Source organism: Phocoena phocoena, chromosome 8, assembly GCF_963924675.1.
Source record: "Phocoena phocoena chromosome 8, mPhoPho1.1, whole genome shotgun sequence".
Lineage (NCBI taxonomy): Eukaryota > Metazoa > Chordata > Mammalia > Artiodactyla > Phocoenidae > Phocoena > Phocoena phocoena.
In genome coordinates this window covers 25,305,376-25,322,649 of record NC_089226.1, presented here as the reverse complement: position 1 = coordinate 25,322,649, position 17,274 = coordinate 25,305,376, and the positions used below count along the sequence as shown (strand labels likewise).

Genomic DNA, 17,274 nt, shown 5'->3' with positions numbered 1-17,274 from the left:
AACAAGAGAGTCAGCTTGTCATTTGAAACTTTGACACCAAGCAATGACTTCTCCTCTCTAGCTGTAAAAGTCTTAGGTGACATCTTCTTCCAGTAGAAGACTGTTTTGTCTACATTGAAAACCTGCTTAGAGGTGCCACATTCATGAATTATCTTAGCTAGATCTTTTGGATAACTCTTTGCAGCTTCTACGTCTGCACTTGCTGAATTTTGCACTTTGATGTTATAGAGATGGCTTCTTTCCTTAAACCTCATGAACCAACCCCTGGTAGCTTCAAATTTTTCTTCTGCAGTTTCCTCACCTGTCTCAGCCTTCATAGAATTGAGGAGAGTTAGGACCTTCCTCTGGATTAGGCTTTGGCTTAAGGGAGTATTGTGGCTGGTTTGATCTTCTATCCAGATCACTAAAACGTTCTCCATATCAGCAGTGAGACTGTTTTACTTTCTTTTTATGTGTGTGTTCACTGGAGTAGCACTTTTAATTTCCTTCAAGAGCTTTTTCTTTGCATTCAGAATTCAGCTAACTGTTTGACGCAAGAGGCTTAGCTTTTGGTCTACCTTGATTTCAACAGTCCTTCCTCACTAAGCTTAATTATTTCTAGCTTTTGATTTAAAGTGAGAGATGTGTGACTCTTCCTTTCACTTGAACACTTAGAGGCCATGGTACGGTTATTAACAGACCTAATTTCAATATTCTTGCATCTCAGGGAATAGTGAAGCCCAAGGAGAAGGAGAAAGACAGGGGAATGGCTGGTTGGTGCAGCAATCAGAATATGCACAACATTTATCAATTAAGTTTGCCATCTTATGTGGAAGCAGTTCATGGTGCCCCAAAACATTACAATAGTAACATCAAAGATCATAATCACAGATAACAATAACAAATATAATAATAATGAAAAATATTGAAATATTGTAAGAATTACCAGAATCTGACATAGAGACACAAAGTGATGAAATGCTATTGGAAAAATGTCACTAATAGACTCACTTAGCACAGGATTGCCACAAACTTTCAATTTTTAAAAATAGGCAATATCTGTGAAGACAATAAAGTGAAGCACAATAAAACAAGGTATGCTTGTATGTCCAGCCTGTATTTAAGGGGTAAAGAGTTATGCTCCACCTCCTTGAGGACAGAGTATCTACAGAAATTATTTGGAATTCTTTTGTGTGAAAGATTTATGTACATTTATTTATGTATTCAATCATTTATTTATATCAGTATAGAGTCATGGATATTTATTTTATACTTTGAGTTATTATCCAATAATACTTTATTTATTTTGTTACTCAAATTGTTCTGCTTTGACCATCAGGAACTCCTTCAGTTGGCTCCTGTGTTTATTTGATATATCCCCAGTTGTTTGTCTTTTGAGCACTTCCTTACTTTCTGGAACAAGAAGACACAGCAGGCTTACCTTGTATATTTCCTGCCCAAACACTAGAATCAGCCATTTTTCCAAGAAGCCCTGGTTCCTTTAACTGGAGAATGTATTTGAAACCATGATCTGGGCTCTGGGTGGGCACTAACAGTTTTTAATTAAAATTTGGATTTGTTTCTAAAAGACCCAAAAGTACAAGAATAATATACATTCCCACCACTCAAAATGAACACATTATTCCTCTTTATTTTGCTTTTTAATAAATAAAACATTTATAAAATTGAAGGCCATTTTCCCAGTCCCTGATCCTAAAACACTCCCTCTTTTCCCAGAAGCAACCACAATCTTAAGTTGATATGTAGAAATTTTTTTCAAGCATGCATGAAATATTTACAGAAATAGCTGTGTATTAAAGAAAATACTGGCAAAACTCCCAACAAACAAAAGTCCAGCCACCGAATGGCTTTAGAGATGAATTCTACCAAACATTTAGAGAAGAGTTGACACCTATCCTTCTCAAACTATTCCAAAAAATTGCAGAGGAAAAAATGCTTCTGTACTCATTCGATGAGGCCAGCATCACTCTGATACCAAAACTAGACAAAGATATCACACAAAAAGAAAATTACAGGCCAATATCACTGATGAACATAGATGCAAAAACCTCAACAAAATCTTAGCAAATTGAATCCAACAGTACACTAAAAGGATAATTTACCATACTCAAGTGGAATTTATCCCAGGGATGCAAGGATGGTTCAGTATCACAAACCAATCAATGTGATATACCACATTAACAAATTGAAGAATAAAAACCATATGATTGAGAGGGGCAAGAGACAAGATGGCAGAGCAGAAGAAATTGAGCTCATCTCCTCTCATTGAAAAAACAAATTCACAACTAACTGCTGAACAACCATCAACAAAAAAGACTTGAACCTACCGAAAAAGATATTCTACACCCAAAGACAAATAAGCCACAACGAGATGATAGGAGGAGTGATTTTGCAATATAATCAAATCCCATAACTGCCAGATGGGTGACCCACAAACTAGAAAATAATTATATTGTAGAGGTTCTCCCACAGGAGTGAGAGTTGTGAGCCCCACATTATGCTCCTCACCCTGGGGGTCTGGTATCAGGTGGAGGAGCCTCCAAAACATCTGATGTTGAAGGCCAGTGGGGCTTGAATGCAGGAGCTCCACAGAACTGGGGGGAACAGAGACTCCACTCTTGGAGGTCACACACAAGGTTTCACATGCATTGAGACCCAGGGCAAAGCAGTGACTCCATAGAAGCCTGGGCCAGACCTATCTGCATTTCTTGGAGGGTCTTCTGGCAGATGGGCAGTGGTCATGGCTCACTGTGGGGGCGAGGGCACTGGTGGTAGTGGCCCCAGGGAATATTCATTGGTGTGAGCTCTCCTGGAGGACACCATTTTGGCATGAGATCTGGCCCCATGCAACAGTCTGCAGGCTCCAGTACTGGGATGCTCAGGCCAAACAACCAACAGGGTGGGAACACAGCCCCACCCATCAGCAGACAGGCTGCCTAAAGTCATTCTGAACCCACTGCCAGCTCTAAACACACCCCTTGACACAGCCCTCCCCACCAAAGGGATAAGACCCAGCTCCACTCACCAGTGGGCAGGCACCAGTTCCTTCCACCAGGAAGCCTGCACACCTTCTAGACCAGTGCCACTCACCAGGGGGCAGACACCAAAAGAAAAAGGAACTACATTCCTGCAGCCTGAGGAACAGAGACCACAGAGAAAGTTAGACAAAATGAGATGGCAGAGAAAGATGTTCCTGATGAAGGAATAAGATAAAACCTCAGAAGAACAGCTAAGTGAAGTAGAGATATGCAATCTACCTGAAAAAGAATTCAGAGTAATGTTAGTAAAGATGATCCAAGATCTTGGAAAAGGAATGGAGGCACAGACTGAAAGGATACAAGAAAAGTTTAATAAAGAGCTAGAAGATTTAAAGAACAAACAAACAGAGATGAACAGTATATATTCAACACCCATTTATGATAAAAACTCTCCAGAAAGTGGACATATAGGGAAAGTACCTTTATTATAACATAACATAATAAAGATTATATATGACAAACCCACAGCTAACATCATACTCAACAGTGAAAAGCTGAAAGTATTTCCTCTAAGATCAGGAACAAGACAAGGATGTCCACTCTCACTACTTTTATTCAACATAATTTTGGAAGTCTGAGCCAGAGCAATCAGAGAAGAAAAAAAATAAAAGGAATCCAAATTGGAAAAGAAGTAAAGCCAACTTGGTTTGCAGATGACATGATATTATACATAGAAAATCCTAAAGATGCTACCAGAAAACTACTAGAGCTCATGAATGAATTTGGTAAATTTGCAGAATACAAACTTAATACACAGAAATCTGTTGCATTTCTATACACTAACAATGAAACATCAGAAAGAGAAATTAAGGAAATAATCCCATTTACCATCACATCAAAAAGAATAAAATACCTAGATATAAATGTACCTAAGGAGGCAAAAGGCCTGTACTCTGAAAACTATAAGACGCTGATGAAAGAAATTGAAGATGAGGACTTCCCTGGTGGTGCGGTGGCCAATGCAGGGAACATGGGTTCGATCCCTGGTCTGGGAAGATCCCACAGTCCATGGAGCAACTAAGCCCACAAGCCACAACTACTGAGCTTGTGTGCCACAACTACTGAAGCTCACATGCCTAGAGCCTGTGCTCTGCAGCAAGAAAAGCCACCACAATGAGAAACCCGTGCACCACAATGAAGAGTAGCCCCTGCTCGCTGCAACTAGGGAAAGCCTGTGCACAGCAACAAAGACCCAACACAGTCAAAAATAAATTAATTAATTTAAAAAAAAAAAGAAATCAAAAATGACACAAACAGATGGAAAGACATACCATGTTCTTGGATTGGAAGAATGAATATTGTCAAAATGACTATACTACCCAAGGCAATCTACAGATTTAATGCAATCCCTATTAAATTACCAATGGCAAAAAAAAAAAAAAATTACCAATGGCATTTTTCACAGGACTGGAACAAAAAATTTTTTAATTTATAGGGAAACACAAAAGACCCCAAATAGCCAAAGCAATCTTGAGAAAGAAAAACAGAGCTGGAGAATCAGGCTCCCTGACTTCAGACTATATTACAAAGCTACAGTCATCAAGACAGTATGGTACTGGCAGAAAAACAGAAATGTAGATCAATGGAACAGGATAGAAAGCCCAGAACTAAACCCACTCACCTATGGTCAATTAATCTATTGACAAAGGAGGTAAGAATATATAGTGGAGAAAAGGCAGCCTCTTCAATAAGTGGTGCTGGGAAAACTGGACAGCTACATGCAAAAGAATGAAAAAGAATGTTAGGACATTCTCTAACACCATACACAAAAATAAACTCAAAATGGATTAAATACCTAAATGTAAGTCCAGATACTATAAAACTCTTAGAGGAAAACATAGGCAAAACACTTTACGACATAAATTGCAGCAATATCTTTTTCTATCCACCTCCTAGAATAATGAAAATAAAAACAAAAATTAAAAAATGGAGAACTAATTTTGCACAACAAAGGAAAGCATAAACAAAATCAAAAGACAGCCCACAGAATTGGAGAAAATATTTGCAAATGAAGTGACTGACAAGGGATTAATCTCCAAAATATGCTCATGCAGCTCAATATCAAAAAAACAGATGGCCCAATCAAAAATGGGCAGAAGATCTAAATAGACATTTCTCTGTAGAAGACCTACAGATGTCCGAAAAACACATGAAAAGATGCTCAACATCACTAATTGTTAATGAAATACAAAACTACAATGAGGTATCACCTCAGACTGGTCAGAATGGCCATCATCAAAAAGTTGACAAACAATAAATGCTTGTAAGAGTGTGGAAAAAAAGTAAATCTTGTCCACTGTTGGGAATGTAAATTGGTGTAGCCAGTGTGGAAAACAGTATAGCCCTTTCTCAAAAAAATAAAAATATTACTACCATATGAGCCAGCAATTCCACTCCTGGGTATGTTTCCCCCCAAAAATGAAAACATTAAAAGATACATGCACCCCAATATCATAGCAGCATTATTTACAGTTGCCAAGATATGGAAGCAAGTAAAGAGTACATCAACAGATGAGTGGGTAAAAAGGATGTGGTATATATACACAATGGACTACTACTCAGCCATAAAAAAAGAACAAGATTTTGCTATTTGCAACAACATGATAGACTTGAAGGGTATTATGCTAAGTGAAATAAGTCAGAGAATAACATAATGCATGATATCACTTATATATGGAAGCTAAAAAAAAAAACTAGTAAGTATAGCAAAAAGAAATAGACTCACAGATATAGAGAACAAGCTAGTGGTTACCAGTGGGGTGAGGGATGGGGGAGGGGCAAGAGACAAGTAGGGGATTAAGAGATACAAACTACTATATATATAATTAATAAGCTACAAGGATATATTGTATAGAACAGGGAATATATCCAATATTTTACAATAAGTATAAATGGAGTACAACCTTTAAAAATTGTGAATCACTATGTTGTATATCTGAAACTTATGTAATATTGTAAATCATCTATACCTCAATTTTTTAAAAAAGTGAAAAGACTGGCTTTTGGTTAGGCCAAGTTTCTGTATTCCCTGGGCTGTTCTAGTAGGTAATTGTGTCTCTGCCATAAGCCATTTGTCCACACATTTAGTACCTTACCTTGTTGTTGTAGCTAGCGTTCCGTTTGTCTCTCTCTCATGAGGTAACTTCATTCTGCTATTTCTTCCAGCCACTCTCTCTTCTCTAGTCTGTTTCTTCACATCTCATACTAATTTGCTGCTTTGTAGGCAGCTTCTGGTGTCCTTCCTTGTTGGAAGACCAATAACTTGATATAGTGGATTTTGTGAAAGTATATTGTAAACTGAAATGTGCTAAACAATTATATAATTTCACTGTTTTATTCACGGAGCCCCCAAAAATGGGGCCGGGGGCATATCATTCATTTGTTTGGAGTACTTGCTCTTTATCAGCTATTTTTTAGCTTAGAGACATTACCAGTTGCTTTTAGTTATTTTTTGAGTTGTACTTCTGGAAGGTTGAGGCTGCCAGATTTAAGAACATTTGCTATCTGGAAATCAGAATAGTTAATTTAATGGTTCTTCATTTTTATCTTTCATACAAATACTGTTCTTCAAAATATAGGAACAGTATCCAAAATAGAGGCAAAGTTTACTATTGAAGGGATTGCTCGTGAAACAAACAATTTCTCCAGCAAGTGACTTAAAATAAGAGACTAATTGTGTAATTATAAAGTGAAAGGCTTTAGCTATAATTGCCATCCATTGAATTGTATTGCTGTGTGGGCAGTTCAGCTGGTAAAGTTCTGGGTGCATAGCACCTTATCTGCTTACTAAGGTAAGCAGAAATTTGGGGGTTGGGATTTCCAGCTCCATAAACAGTAAATATATCTAATTTCTTCCACAGCTTATATTTACTCTGACAAAGGCAAATTTGGAAGCAATTACTTGAGAACCATTTGTATAACACCTGGATAATCAAAACAGGCACAATGAAGCACTTCCTGAGGTAAGTATTTATGGTTTCCTGGATGAGCAGTCTGAAATGGAGAAACTTCCTTAACAATTAGTATATTTCTGTTCACCATTTGTGATTCTATAACCAGTTCTCTAGGACTGCATAAAATAACATTGTATTTTGGCTGAGAACAATTTGGACATAAGGTTTCTCTGCCAACTCTATACCCATACTGATGCTAAGAGAGAGCACCTACAAGTAGGAGATTACAAGAGATTATAAAAGAATATAGGCACAAAACCATGGGGCAGACACGCTTTGATATCTTGTGTTTCTAAAGCCCCAAGGTTTAGGTTTGAGGCGTTAGTAGTCAAGGAATCAATATAATCTGTGTAGAATCATTTTCCTAAAAAAAGTAATTTTAAAAGTAGATTTTGGTTGGCTGGCCAACCCATACAGGCATTTTCAAATGTTCTTTTTTGGTGAAAAATATGTTCTAAGCTTTTGCTTTTTCTGCCTCAGTGATGCCCCTTAAATCTGCATTAATTTATTTTTAACATCTTTATTGGGGTATAATTGCTTTACAATGGTGTGTTAGTTTCTGCTTTAGAACAAAGTGAATCAGTTATACATATACATATGTTCCCATATCTCTTCCCTCTTGCGTCTCCCTCCCTCCCACCCTCCCTATCCCACCCCTCTAGGTGGTCACAGCACCGAGCTGATCTCCCTGTGCTATGCGGTTGCTTCCCACTAGCTATCTATTTTACGTTTGGTAGTGTATATGTGTCCATGCCACTCTCTCGCTTTGTCACAGCTTACCCTTCCCCCTCCCCATATCCTCAAGTCCATTCTCTAGTAGGTCTGTTTCTTTATTCCTGTCTTACCCCTAGGTTCTTCACGACTTTTTTTTTCTTAAATTCCATATATATGTGTTAGCATACGGTATTTGTCTTTCTCTTTCTGACTTACTTCACTCTGTATGACAGACTCTAGGTCCATCCACCTCATTACAAATAGCTCAATTTCGTTTCTTTTTATGGCGGAGTAATATTCCATTGTATATATGTGCCACATCTTCTTTATCCATTCATCCGATGATGGGCACTGAGGTTGTTTCCATCTCCGGGCTATTGTAAACAGAGCTGCAATGAACATTTTGGTACATGACTCTTTTTGAATTTTGTTTTTCGCAGGGTATATGCCCAGTAGTGGGATTGCTGGGTCATATGGTAGTTCTATTTGTAGTTTTTTAAGGAACCTCCATACTGTTCTCCATAGTGGCTGAACCAATTCACATTCCCACCAGCAGTGCAAGAGTGTTCCCTTTTCTCCACACCCTCTCCAGCATTTATTGTTTTTAGATTTTTTGATGATGGCCATTCTGACTGGTGTGAGATGATATCTCATTGTAGTTTTGATTTGCATTTCTCTAATGATTAATGATGTTGACCATTCTTTCATGTGTTTGTTGGCAGTCTGTATATCTTCTTTCGAGAAATGTCTATTTAGGTCTTCTGCCCATTTTTGGATTGGGTTGTTTGGTTTTTTGTTATTGAGCCGCATGAGCTGCTTATAAATTTTGGAGATTAATCCTTGGTCAGCTGCTTCATTTACAAATATTTTCTCCCATTCTGAGGGTTGTCTTTTGGTCTTGTTTAAGGTTTCCTTTGCTGTGCAAAAGCTTTGAAGTTTCATTAGGTCCCATTTGTTTATTTTTGTTTTTATTTCCATTTCTCTAGGAGGTGGGTCAAAAAGGATCTTGCTGTGATTTATGTCATAGAGTGTTCTGCCTATGTTTTCCTCTAAGAATTTGATAGTTTCTAGCCTTACATTTAGGTCTTTAATCCATTTTGAGCTTATTTTTGTGTATGGTGTTAGGGAGTGATCTAATCTCATACTTTTACATGTACCTGTCCAGTTTTCCCAGCACCACTTATTGAAGACGCTGTCCTTTCTCCACTGTACATTCCTGTCACCTTTATCAAAGATAAGGTGTCCATATGTGCGTGGGTTTATCTCTGGGCTTTCTATCCTGTTCCATTGATCTATCTTTCTGTTTTTGTGCCAGTACCATACTGTCTTGATTACTGTAGCTTTGTAGTATAGTCTGAAGTCAGGGAGCCTGATTTCTCCAGCTCCGCTTTTCGTTCTCAAGATTGCTTTGGCTATTCGGGGTCTTTTGTGTTTCCATACAAATTGTGAAATTGTTTGTTCTAGTTCTGTGAAAAATCCCAGTGGTAGTTTGATAGGGATTGCATTGAATCTGTAGATTGCTTTGGGTAGTAGAGTCATTTTCACAATGTTGATTCTTCCAATCCAAGAACATGGTATATCTCTCCATGTATTTGTATCATCTGTAATTTCTTTCATCAGTGTCTTATAATTTTCTGCATACAGGTCTTTTGTCTCCTTAGGTAGGTTTATTCCTAGGTATTTTATTCTTTTTGTTGCAGTGGTAAATGGGAGTGTTTTCTTGATTTCACTTTCAGATTTTTCATCATTAGTATATAAGAATGCCAGAGATTTCTGTGCATTAATTATGTATCCTGCTACTTTACCAAATTCATTGATTAGCTCTAGTAGTTTTGTGGTAGCATCTTTAGGATTCTCTATGTATAGTATCATGTCATCTGCAAACAGTGACAGCTTTACTTCTTCTTTTCCAATTTGGATTCCTTTTATTTCCTTTTCTTCTCTGATTGCTGTGGCTAAAACTTCCAAAACTATGTTGAATAAGAATGGTGAGAGTGGGCTACCTTGTCTTGTTCCTGATCTTAGTGGAAATGCTTTCAGTTTTTCAGCATTGAGGATGATGTTGGCTGTGGGCTTGTCATATATGGCCTTTATTATGTTGAGGAAAGTTCCCTCTATGCCTACTTTCTGCAGGGTTTTTATCATAAATTGGTGTTGAATTTTGTCGAAATCTTTCTCTGCATCTATTGAGATGATCATACGGTTTTTCTCCTTCAATTTGTTAATATGGTTTATCACATTGATTGATTTCCGTATATTGAAGATTCCTTGCATTCCTGGAATAAACCCCACTTGATCATGGTGTATGATCCTTTTAATGTGCTGTTGGATTCTGTTTGCTGGTATTTTGTTGAGGATTTTTGCATCTATGTTCATCAGTGATATTGGCCTGTAGTTTTCTTTCTTTGTGACATCCTTGTCTGGTTTTGGTATCAAGGTGATGGTGGCCTAGTAGAAGGAATTTGGGAGTGTTCCTCCCTCTGCTATATTTTGGAAGAGTTTGAGAAGGATAGGTGTTAGCTCTTCTCTAAATGTTTGATAGAATTCGCCTGTGAAGCCATCTGGTCCTGGACTTTTGTTTGTTGGAAGATTTTTTTATCACAGTTTCAATTTCAGTGCTTGTGATTGGTCTGTTCATATTTTCTATTTCTTCCTGGTTCAGTCTCAGCAGGTTGTGCATTTCTATGAATTTGTCCATTTCTTCCAGATTGTCCATTTTATTGGCATAGAGTTGCTTGTAGTAATCTCTCATGATCTTTTGTATTTCTGCAGTGTCAGTTGTTACTTCTCCTTTTTCATTTCCAATTCTGTTGATTTGAGTCTTCTCTCTCTTTTTCTTGTTGAGTCTGGCTAATGGTGTATCTATTTTGTTTATCTTCTCAAAGAACCAGCTTTTAGTTTTATTGATCTTTGCTATTGTTTCCTTCATTTCTTTTTCATTTATTCCTGATCTGATTTTTATGATTTCTTTCCTTCTGCTAGCTTTGGGGTTTTTTTGTTCTTCTTTCTCTAATTGCTTGAGGTGCAAGGTTAGGTTGTTTATTCGAGATGTTTCCTGCTTCTTAAGGTGGGCTTGTATTGCTATCAACTTCCCCCTTAGAACTGCTTTTGCTGCATCCTGTAGGTTTTGGGTCATTGTGTCTCCATTGTCATTTGTTTCTAGGTATTTTTTTATTTCCTCTTTGATTTCTTCAGTGATCACTTCGTTATTAAGTAGTGTATTGTTTAGCCTCCATGTGTTTGTGTTTTTTACAGATCTTTTCCTGTAATTGGTATCTAGTCTCATGGCGTTGTGGTTGGAAAAGATACTTGATACAATTTCAATTTTCTTATATTTACCAAGGCTTGATTTGTGACCCAAGATATGATCTATCCTGGAGAATGTTCCATGAGCACTTGAGAAAGATGTGTATTCTGTTATTTTTGGATAGAGTGTCCTATAAATATCAATTAAGTCCATCTTGTTTAATGTATCATTTAAAACTTGTGTTTCCTTATTTATTTTCATTTTGGATGATCTGTCCATTGGTGAAAGTGGGGTGTTAAAGTCCCCTACTATGAATGTGTTACTGTCGATTTCCCCTTTTATGGCTGTTAGTATTTGCCTTATGTATTGAGGTGTTCCTATGTTGGGTGCATAAATATTTACAATTGTTATATCTTCTTGGATCAATCCCTTGATCATTATGTAGTGTCCTTCTTTTTCTCTTCTAATAGTCTTTATTTTAAAGTCTATTTTGTTTGATATGAGAATTGCTACTCCAGCTTTCTTTCGGTTTCCATTTGCATAGAATATCTTTTTCCATCCCCTTATTTTCAGTCTGTATGTGTCTCTAGGTATGAAGTGGGACTCTTGTAGACAGCATATATAAGGGTCCTGTTTTTGTAACCATTCAACCAATCTGTGTCTTTTGGTGGGAGCATTTAGTCCATTTACATTTAAGGTAATTATCGATATGTATGTTCCTATTCCCATTTTCTAGATTGTTTTGGGTTCGTTATTATAGGTCTTTTCCTTCTCTTGTGTTTCTTGTCTAGAGAAGTTCCTTTAGCATTTGTTGTAAAGCTGGTTTGGTGGTGCTGAACTCTCTCAGCTTTTGCTTGTCTGTAAAGGTTTTAATTTCTCCATCAAATCTGAATGAAATCCTTGCTGGGTAGAGTAATATTGGTTGCAGGTTTTTCTTCTTCATCACTTTCAGTATGTCCTGCCACCCCCTTCTGGTTCTGCATTAATTTTTGGTTCCCTGAAGATTGTGCTGTATAGGGTACCATATATGTTTGTGTGTTTTAGAGTGATCATGTTTTGTTTTGAAAGCCATTTAGCTGGACCTATAGTTATAATTATTTTCAAGAGTATTGACTGTCATTCAGAATTTTATAAATAAAATTCTCAGAGAAATTTTACATTATATTAAAATATGACAAAATAAAGTTAATTTGGTCCTGAAAGTTAGAAAATAAGACACACTTTCTAGAATATTGAGTTTCTTTCCTGCAAGATGGTGGCTTACCTATATTGCCTATTCTCGTCCCTTGTTCTGGCTATTTTCTGTAAGAAAATAATTAGTGGGTTTACTTCTTTTAGGATGTGATTTAATTCTTTCAGTGGCTGCAATTTAAGATTTTCTTTTTCCTACGGTTTTCATTGCATTTTTATTTCTGGAGCATCTAGGTCATTTTGGGTGGGATTCACTATGGTTTGCTATAGCTACTTGTGTTTCACAATTCAATCTTAGAATTGTGAAAACCTCTCAGAAGGTCACTATTAAACCATTTACAGGCATTAACATTTGTTTTATTTTACAGAATACTCCTCAGCCTGTTTATCTCAGATGTGTAAAAAGATAGTATTTGAAAAATCACTAGGTCATTTACCAGCAAAGTATTTAACTCGATACATTTTTGGTTGCCATGACATTAACATATCTGTTTACACACTCTTGAAAAATTGGTATCTATAAATCCCCCTTGAGTGTAAACGTGGTGTTTTATTTTTATTTTTTTTGTGGTACATGGGCCTGTCACTGTTGTGGCCTCTCCTGTTGCGGAGCACAGGCTCCGGAAGCGCAGGCTCAGCGGCCATGGCTCACGGGCCCAGATGCTCCGCAGCATGTGGAATCTTCCCAGACCGGGGCACGAACCCGTGTCCCCTGCATCGACAGGTGGACTCTCAACAACTGCGCCACCAGGGAAGCCCTAAAAGTGATGTTTTTAAGCTGTAGAATCGTGTTAACAGAGAGCTTTAGTGTTAGCTGAAGCTTAGAAGTCGGGAGCTCCTTTTGTAATAGGGGAGGTGGTAGTGATGAAGTTTGTCCCAAGACTTGTACTACTGAATTTCTTCTTCAGTGTTTTTGTTTTAGAAAAACTTGAGTGGGCTCAAAACCAGCCATTTTAGGAGAAATAGTAGCATTTGTTTCTGTTAGTTTTTGTTAAATTGAATAGGTGCAACACTATGTTTAATAGAGATTATATTTTTAAATTAATTTGTATTTGATGATTTAAAACTGATATAGTGCAAAATCTACCACTCTAATTTCACACAGAGCAGCACCAAGGGTAATGGAACTGGCATATCCCTATCAGTTATATGTTCTGATACAAATTTTTCTCTTTTAACTTGATATATTTGTTTTACAAATATTACTTAACATTGATAATTTGTGTGAAACTGAAGCTAGCGTAATAAATTACACATCAAGAAAGAAACTTGATGATTTTCATTGATCATTGGTTTCAAAATAATAACAGGAAACTCAATCATTTTTTAAAAATATTTATTATTATTATTTTTTTGGCTGCATCGGGTCTTAGTTGCAGCATTCCATTGTGGTGTGCGAGCTCAGTAGTTGTGGCATGTGGCTTAGTTGCCCAGCAGCATGTGGGATCTTAGTTCCCTGACCAGGGATTGAACCCACATCCCTTGCATTGGAAGGCAATGTGGTCTACCACTGGACCACAAGAGAGGTCCCAAAACTCAATCATTGTTTCTCCTTAGTTGATTATTGCTTTTGGCTTTAATTTTTGTTTTTAATTCTTTTTATTGTTATAACTTGTGTGTATTCATTATATCTTAATGTTTGTGGTAATTGGAGGGATAGGAGGGCAAGGAGTAATAATTCTGCATTACAGGCACTATCAGATAATTTAGATTGCCTTCTATTCCCTGTAGTCCATTCTCACAATTTGGCAATCTTTTCATTCAAACCAAAGAGGAGGTTATATAAACATAACTTGAACAAATCAGGTGTTAATTCCTGAGCTCAGCAAATACATTATGCAGAGTAAGGAGTTGATTTTCACTGAGAAGAATCAGCAATATTTAAAAAGCCCACGGAGTGATTAATCTGTCAATTTCTGAGTTGCTCTAGGATGAGCAACTTCTGAGGCCATGTACAGCCTCAGAAGAAGTAAAGTTAATCTTAGAGAAAAGAGGTGTGGGGAAAAAATGGATTTTAATCCACACTTAAGATACATGGAACCCATACTCTTCTCTCTCTAACTCCCTGCTACCATCACATATATTAATGGTGTAACTACTCAGAGCTTAAGGGAGTAGAAAAAACATTACATAAGATATTAGAAATAAATGCTACAGGATTAGTACACCCAGCTGAAGGGTGTGTTTTAAATTGACAGTAGATATGGGATATTGGATAAGTACCCCATAGTCACCCAATATGACTTTAGCCGTGATCTGCATTAAAAGAATACAGGGATAAAACTGAGAAGAAAGTGTGTCTATGTGTGATCAGAAAAAGAGGGGACACTTTTTGAGCCCTAAATAGAACTGAGGCTTAGAGTTTAGTTTGTTTAATATATTTCATTAATTTCAACTCAATTAATGTTTATAACAGAGAGGACCTAACACTTGTATTAAGATCTTTTCCTTTGCTAGGATTTAGTTATTGAAATTAAATGCTTTTAAGGTCATCAAAACATTATTAATTTTGAATTTTCCTAATAAAGGGTATAAGTCACCCCATATAAATAATTGCTTCCAACTATTTCAGCCTCAATATCTCAGTTTCTTGGCCATGGAATTCACTGCATACTTTCCTTCCTTAGGCAGAAGAGAGGATATGAAACCATCTGCCAAACTCAAACCTCCATGGGAGAAACTGAGATATAACGCAGACTTGTACCCAAGTCCTGGCTGTGAAACAGTAAAGGGGAAAACAATATTTTACTACTGTGATTAGGTAAATAAAGGCTTCCAATTAGCAAAACAAATCTGTAAATGGGGTTTTATAAGTCATTCACACTTGATTAATATCTTGGTCCACTGATTCATTTAGAAAGCGTTTAGTACTAGTGATAATTCCAGTACTATGCCACATTTTAATTTTTATTTTCTCTTCATAACAATTGTAATAAAATAGGAATTAATACCCCATTTACAGCACAGGGCAAAAAGCTTAGCAAAGTTAATAAACTCATCTAAGGGCACACAGATATTTGAATGCAGGCCTATCTGACTTCAAAGTTTTTTCTCATAATTTTTGCATCATGGTACTGTGTACCTGTTGTGAGGTGTTCTGGGTGATACAGAAGTGAATATGAGGTGGCCTTTGCTCCAAAGTAACATACCACTTGGCAACAAGATGAAGCCATGCATACAAAATTAAGATATAAGAAGGAATGTGATTGATGGCATGCTACAGCTGTTTTGTGATGGGACTATTCAGGAAAGTCTTCACGGAGGTGATGTTGAAGGAAAGAGACAGAGGATGTAACAGGTGGAGAAGGTCCTATGAACAAAGCCTGAGAAAGTGTGACCAGCTGCCACAAGCAGCAGGTGGTCCAGGTTTATTGGCTGTAGACCCCGTTTAGGGAGAGTAGAAGATAAGTTGCAAAGATAAAGTTGGGAGCAGCTCTTGGACACGTTTGCAAGCATGGTATAAAACAGCCCAGAAGCATGGTAACACTTTCACCCAGACCTAATGTACACCTTAAAGAGAAGGGTGAGTCAGACAAAAAATCTTTTTCCCTTACAATATGTGTCTAGCCTTATCTTAGAGCCAGATATCTAGTCCATTCCTTTCAGCTTACAAATGAGAGGGCAGAGCCTCAGAGAAACAAAGTAGCTTGTCCACAGTCACACAGCTCATAATGGCAAATTGAGGCTAGACCTGAAGTCAGACTTCAGACACTTTCCTATTTAATCAAGTAGTATTTCCATTTACCACGAACTAATTTCCACTGCATTTGAAGGGCTGAAGGTGCAGGGTCATGTAGTTATTCCAGAATTTGACTATCATTGCTTGAGACATTGACTGAGCTTATTTATGAGATGTAAAAGCAAAGTCTTGAAAAGGGTTAGCTTTATGGTACATTTGAATACCTCTCTCACTGTAGACTGGTACTTTTAGCCATAGTTTTATCTTTTTTAGGACACACACATACACACCACGTATGTATATACATAGATAAATATACATATGTATACATACATATATGTGTATGTATACACACATACACATGTACATGTATGTTTACACATACCTGTATTTTAAATTATTTTGTTTCCTGCATAAAAACAAACAAAAATTGTTTCCACACCCTTGTTGAAATATGTTAACCTGAATAGTTTTCTAGGCAATTTCCTGTAGGTGATCTCACCAGAGTCTGCCATGAGAAATTTTTTTGGGAACTTGAGTATTGGCTTCCCAGCTCTCCTACCTCTGACCTGAATGTCTATTTCCTTTCCTGGGTTAGGGAAGTTTTCAGCTCTTATATCTTCAAATATATTCTCTGTCACTTTCTCTCTCTTTTTTCCTTCTGGGACCACTATAATGTGAATGTTAGTATGCTTGATGTTGTCACACAGGTCTCTTAAACTGTCCTCATTTATTTATTTATTTTTTTTCTGTTCAGCTTCAGTGATTTCCACTACTCTGTTTCCAGCTAGCTGATCTGTTCCTGTGTATCAACTAAGCTACTATTGATTCCTTCTAGTGTATTTCTTATTTTAGTTATTGTATTTCTTCATATCTGTTTGGTCCTTCTTAGTATTTTCTAAATCTTTGTTAAAAACTTCTAATTTCTCAATCTGTTCATCCTATCTTCTACCATGTTCTTTGAACATCTTTACAGTCATTACCTTGAATTCTTTATCAGGTAAATTGTTTATCTCTGCTTCACTTAGTTCTTGGGTTTTATCTTGTTCCTTTGTTTGGAAGATATTTCTCTGTCACCTCATTTTGCCTAATTTGCTGTTTTTATTTCTATATATTTTGTAGGTTGGTTATGTTTTCCAACCTTGGAGAAGTGGCCTTTTGTAGAAGATGTCTTATGTGTCCCAGCAGCACACTCACCTCTCGTCACCAGTGCTATATGCTCTTGGGGTGCCCCCTATGTGGACTGTGTGGGTCCTTCTACTGTGGTGGGCTGAATACTGTGGATGGTCTGGTAGGCATGGCTGTTCCCACCCCCTCCCCTGCCTCGGTCACTTGGTTGCCAGACCTGCTTTGTGCAGAAGCTGCTGGCAGCTGGTGAACAGGGTTGGGTCATGAGGCAGTTGGGTGTAGTGCCTTGGGGAGTCCAGGGGCTAGTGCTGGCACACTGGTGGG

At 37.3% G+C, this 17,274-nt stretch overlaps 1 protein-coding gene across 1 annotated transcript in view; it reads left to right on the top strand.

Annotated features, from left to right (window-relative positions):
• The first annotated feature begins 6,904 nt into the window (after positions 1 to 6,904).
• The window catches only part of ELMOD1 (ELMO domain containing 1), a 70,577-nt gene continuing 60,207 nt past the window's right edge, over positions 6,905 to 17,274 (top strand). The window contains exon 1 of the mRNA XM_065882151.1: positions 6,905 to 7,000. Within this exon, the coding sequence (XP_065738223.1) occupies positions 6,984 to 7,000 (17 nt within the window). The 5' untranslated portion in view covers positions 6,905 to 6,983. The remainder of the gene's footprint in view (positions 7,001 to 17,274) is intronic.